The following is a 6,085-nucleotide window of genomic DNA, read 5'->3' on the forward strand; positions in this document are numbered from 1 at the left end:
CTGTCCAAACCTTTTTCTGAACAGAACCTGAAGAAGATTCTCTCCAAGTGGTCATCGTCTGCCGGGAGGCCGCTGTTTATTAGATAAACCTTTCCCGCCACGTACGAGTTCAGGCCTACGACTGCTTCCTTATTATGTATAAAGAAGGCCAGGTGAAGCCTGGCCCTCTGGAAGACTTCGTTTTTCGACAGGTAGCTGAAGGCCATCCTGTCGGAGAAGTTTTCGCCGTCGTAGTCCAGGTGACACTCGCGTCCCCCGGCGGTGGGAGGAGTAAGGGGGCCTTCCTCTTTGGTCGAGGTGCTTATGGACCGCACCAGTTTTGGCTCCCTTACTCTCCGACCGTCGAAGTTCACCTCCCTCGTTACCCCGGTGTCTTTCCAGACTTTCAAACTTCAAACTTCAAAATTATTTATTCAAGTAGGCTTAAAAATAAGCACTTTTGACAAGTCATGTACAAATAAATAAAATATAAGTTATAACAAACATTCATCAAATTTTAAACAACAAGTAAATGAATACAATTGGTAACAATTAATAAATTATTAGAAAAACAATGTCAAACTTACATACAAACAAGGAATAAAATGTCAGCACGAGAAATAAAACAAACACAAATATTACAAAGTTAATTCAGTCCCAGGCAGTTTTGTCATTAATATAATCTTTGGTACTATAATAAGCTTTACAAATTAATTTACTTTTAATGTATTTCTTAAATCTATTCATTAGAAGCTTAGTTATACTAATTGGTAGTTTATTGTAAAACCGTACACAATTACCTTTAAAAGAATTATTGATTTTTTGCAGCCGTGTGGCTGGCACTGCTAACTTGTCCTTGTTTCTTGTGTTAAAACCATGTATGTCACAATTTCTCTTGAAGTTATTGATATGTTTATGAACGTACACAATATTTGCATAAATGTATTGGCAGTATACAGTAAGTATATTAATATCTTTAAACTTATTTCTAAGAGAATCTCTAACATTCATTTTATAAATTGAACGAATGGCGCGCTTTTGCAGTACAAAAATAGAATTGATATCAGCAGCATTACCCCAAAGCATGATGCCGTATGACATGATACTATGAAAATAGCTAAAATACACCAATCTAGCTGTTTTTTCGTCTGTTAAATGACGTATTTTGCATACTGCATATGCTGCAGAACTTAGTTTACCTGCGAGAATATTTATGTGAGGGCCCCACTGCAGCTTGGAATCTAATGTCAAACCCAGGAATACTGTACTATTGGTCACGTCCAGTTCCTCACCCTTGATAGTGACAGTCGTTTGTATATTTCTGACATTAGTAGTGACGAACTTTATATATTTGGTTTTCTTCTCGTTCAATAATAAGTTATTGACATTGAACCATTGCACTACTTTTGATATAGCACTGTTTACATGATCGCTGGTATTTTCGTGACGTTTGACTTTAAAAATGAGGGAGGTATCGTCAGCAAACAGTACTATACCATGATGATCTTTCACTAAGTACGGCAAATCATTAATATAAATGAGGAATAGAAAGGGCCCCAATATTGATCCCTGGGGTACGCCCATTGAAATCAGTGATCCAGGGGACCGTTCTCCATTCACGTCCACTTTTTGGATTCTACCATCTAAATATGACTTTACCAAATCCAGCGCTTTCCCTCTGACACCATAGAAGTGAAGTTTCCTCACGAGCGTTTCGTGGCAAACGCAGTCGAACGCCTTTGATAAGTCACAAAAAATACCAATGGCATCATGTGACTCCTCCCAGGCATCGAAAATGTTTTTAATTAGTTCTATCCCAGCGTCAGTGGTCGATCGACCCCGAGTAAACCCAAACTGCTTGTTGTGCATCAAATTGTTCGTGTTAAAGTGACTAAGTAACTGAGATAAGATTATCTTCTCAAAAATTTTGCTAAGTGTGGGCAGAACTGAAATAGGCCTATAATTAGTGGGATCGGTGGTACTACCTGCCTTAAATAGAGGAGTAATTTTGCTTTGCTTCATTAGGTCTGGAAACTCGCCATAGTCGACGCAGTTGTTAAATATGACTACTAAGTCAGGTACTAGTAGTTCAATAAGGGGCTTAATGGCGAGAACAGAACAGAACTTTTTTCACTCTCTCCCTCCGATGGACTTGAACCGCTTCTTTGCTGGTGTCCATCAGGGTCGAATCTTCGGGGTCCACCTGGGAGGCCGTGCTTCGGATAAACTTTATCCCCTCATGCTGGTATTTGTTTGGGGGGCGGCGCTGCCGGGAGGGCGACGACATCTTCGTTTGGTTTGGCTTCTGTGGATTTTGACATTCTTGTTTAGTGCTGTGGGTGTGGGTGTGGGAGGGGAGGGAAAGCCAGGGGGATTCGGGATTTGATAGTGATTTGTGGGTTTAGTTTTTGTGCCGCGTATCGCGTCTTTCAAATGTGTCCGGGTCTTTTGGTTCCCGGGCTATTTGTTTCTTTTGCATGATACGCGGACAATTTTCTCCAAGAACCTTTTCGTGTTTTCCCGTTTTTCTTCTGACCCCAGCAGTTCTCTCCAGCTCTATTTGCGGTTGACGACGTTAGGAGATTTCAGTTTCCAAAAATCATATCTTTAGTTTTTGTGTAAATAAATTCTTTGTTGTAGGTTAGTTAGATTAAGCTAATTATAAGGAATTCAAATCCGTTTGAATTACATTTTTAGGGTATATAGTTTAGGAGTTATTAATTTTTTAAAGGATTGCTAATCCTGAATTTCAGGCGTCGTAAAACGCAAACTTAAGTTGGTTTTTCTTTTGGAAATTTAATTACTTGTAAAATATTAAATATTTTTACTTGGAAAAAATATTAGTAGATAGCACACACTTAAAGCTATTTTTAGACCTTGGTTCGAGATCTGTAGCTCAACCAGGAGTGACGCTGCATCCCGTCGCATAAAATAATTTTAAGTTTGTTTTTACTATTTTGGTTCTGCTGCGACTCGCACTTGACCAAAATAGTTAGGTTAGGTTAGGTTTTTGGGTTTTTCACCTTTTTAAGGCGAATTCCACCCATAAGGGGTGGTTTTCGCGTGGTAAATATATGGATAACCCCGCGAAGGGGTTGAATCCGGAGGGGGCTCCAATCACGGGGCCCCATAAAGGGGATTTAGGGGCGAGTTCTCCGACCTCGCCCGACTGCGAGGAACCAATGGAGGGCCACGACAGGGCTGAGACCCTCTCCAACAAGAGGCCCCATGAGGGGGACCGAGACCAGGAGGACCTGGACTATGAGGCTCACGTTGGGAGTGGGCCTAAAATTAGCACCTCGCTGAGGGGTAGGGCCAAAGCCATGGGGAAGAAAGGTTCCAAAGGTCACTTTACTGGCCTGGCAGCAGCCAAGGCCAGACTGAGGGCCCATAAGGAGGACTTCCTCTTGGAGGTGCTGGACAGCCAGGAGGTAAAGGGGGTGGTTCTTCCTTTCCCCCCCCTTCAGACAAGGTCCCAGGGGGACAACAAGAGGGTCAATAAGAAGAAGGGGGATAAGGAGCCGTGGAAGCTGACCCCGTCCCCGTGCCCAAGTCAAGAAATGAGAGAATGTAGCTCGCCCCCATACATAGGGACGGACTACATCGAAATAGTGCGGGAGGCGACCCAGACTGTCCTACAGGCAGCCGGGAAATCCGGCAACCTAAATGGACAAGTCTGGGGCAAAATGAACCAGGCCTGCCGGGACATCTTGGCGGCCACCGACTGCCTGGCAGACAGAGAAGAGGGCGAGGAGTTGCGAGCCTTAAAGGCCGACAATAAGAGAATGCGGGAGCAACTTGCCCAATGCCAGGCGGAGATGAAGGCCCTTCGTAGGGCTTTCTCTGAGAGGGAGACCCAGCCCCTACCACAGGCCCCGACGGCTCAATTCGACCAGTCCCCGACGGGCTTCGCTGAGGCCTTTAAGGAGGCCCTTAAGGAACTCAAGGAGGACCTGAAGCGGGATCTTACAATTACTATGGGAAACATGATCTCGGCCCGCACGGGCTATTCCACTGAGCCGGTCCCCCGCCCCCCTCTGGCGGCGGACAGAAATAAGACGACTGGGAGCCAGCCCATACCCCAGCCGGAACTTCTCTCTGAGGTGCCCTCAAGGGCAGTAACACGTGCGCCGCCCACTAGGCAGCCTAAGGGCCCTGCGGCTCAGCCTTCGGCACCAGTGGCACCAGCGACCAAGAAGAGGGCTAACTCTGCTCCTAGGCAGAAGACGGCGAAGGAGCCCAGTGTCTCCCCACCCTCACAGCCGGCAACAACAACACAACAGCCTGCTGAGTCTTGGACGCAGGTTGTCAGAAAGGGCAAATCTGGCAAATCCGCCAAGCCTTCTTGCCCCCCTGCCGCTCCGGCTCGGAAACCGGCACCTGCGGGCCCGAGAAAGCTGGTTGTGCCCTCTACGGCTGCGATAGTGGTGGCTTTGAAGCCGGAGTCTGAGGCGACATATGCCTCAATCATGTCGAAGGCCACCACATCGGTGAACCTTGCTGATGTGGGTCTAGAGCACGTCAAGGTCCGTAAAACAGCTGCTGGAGCCAGGATAATCGAGGTGTCCGGGTCGGACAATGGCAGGGCGGCTGACGAACTCTGCCGAAAAATCACGGATGTGATTGGAGAGGAAGCCCGAGTATATAGGCCCACCAAAATGGCGGACCTACGCATTTCGGGCCTAGATGAGGCAGCCACTCAAGAGGCGATCGCGGGAGCAATCGCTAAATTGGGCGAATGCTCGCCGAATGATGTTAAGGTGGGATCAATTAGGGCCCAATATAATGGGACAGGGTCGGCATTGGCACAAAGCCCTATTACGGCAGCCAAAAGGGTCACCGCAGCAGGTCGACTTCTAATAGGTTGGTCCTCTGCCCTGGTAGTGGCGCTGGACCCAACACCAATGAGGTGCTTCAGGTGCATGGGCACGGGGCACACCAGAGCACTGTGCCCATCGCCAGTAGATAGGAGCAGCCTCTGCTTCCGCTGTAGCAGACCGGACCACAGGATGGCGGACTGCAAGGCGGAGGCTGCCTTTTGTTCGGTGTGCCATGCGGCCAAACGTCCAGCGGGGCACATAATGGGGGGCTTGTGCGCCCCCACCAGCAAAAGGCAAAGAGGCTCTTCTGAAGGCCCAAAGAACCTCCCCAAAGCGTAACGCCGGCCAACCGGCCTGTGAGGGACAAAATATGGATATCTAATGCCAGTACACCCGCATCTGGACATCTTACAGTGCAATGTCAACCACTCCGCTCGTGCTCAAGATCTGCTCATGCAATTCACGGCGGAGTGGGGCATCTCCATAGCGGTGGTGGCAGAGCCATATTATGTTCCTCCCCAGGCAAACTGGGTAGGGGCCACAGACGGCAGGGTGGCCATGATGGTACCGGCGGTGGGTGACTTTCCACTCCTTACGCCAATAGCCCGAGGCCGGGGATACGCAGCGGAAAAATGGGGTGAAACTGTAGTCGTAGCGAGCTACTTCTCCCCCAATAAACCGCTTCGCGATCTTGAGCGATTCCTGGAAGAGATCGGAAATATTGTAAGGAGAGCGAGCCCCAGCTAGGTGCTCGTATTAGGCGATTTTAACGCCAAAAGTGAGGCTTGGGGCTCGCCCCTCACAACCCCAAAGGGAGCTGCCCTAAGGGATTGGGCGGTGGCGACGGGCTTGGCTGTCCTGAACCAGGGCGTGCGGCGGCAGGGGGGGTCTATTGTTGACATATCGTTTGCGACCCCTGCCATTGCCGCGCGTATAACGGGTTGGCGGGTCCTTGAGGAGGTGGAGACCCTGTCCGACCACCTCTATATACAAATGAGGGTCCATAATGCGCCGGTAGTCCCACCGATGCCCGGCCGAAGAAGAAATGGTTTCCCTAAGTGGACCATAACAAAGCTGGACCGCGAGATGGCGGATGAAGCCGCAATGGTTGAGGCGTGGAATAACCCTCCTCCAATAGCGCTAGGAGTAGATGAGCGTGCCTCACGCCTCCGCGAAAATCTGCAATCTATATGTGACGCAGCAATGCCACGCGCCGGACGACCTACAGCAAGGAGGAGGGTGTACTGGTGGTCGGAGGAAATCGCGGCCCTCCGTATCACCAGTAA

At 48.8% G+C, this 6,085-nt stretch overlaps 1 protein-coding gene across 1 annotated transcript; it reads left to right on the forward strand.

The window, feature by feature from the left end:
* The first annotated feature begins 3,053 nt into the window (after positions 1-3,053).
* On the forward strand, positions 3,054-5,138 carry LOC134665539 (uncharacterized). The gene has a single exon (XM_063522514.1). It carries the CDS (start codon positions 3,054-3,056, stop codon positions 5,136-5,138), a length of 2,085 nt encoding a protein of 694 aa, XP_063378584.1.
* Positions 5,139-6,085: the final 947 nt, after the last annotated feature.

This window comes from Cydia fagiglandana, chromosome 6, assembly GCF_963556715.1.
Source record: "Cydia fagiglandana chromosome 6, ilCydFagi1.1, whole genome shotgun sequence".
Taxonomy (NCBI): Eukaryota; Metazoa; Arthropoda; class Insecta; order Lepidoptera; family Tortricidae; genus Cydia; species Cydia fagiglandana.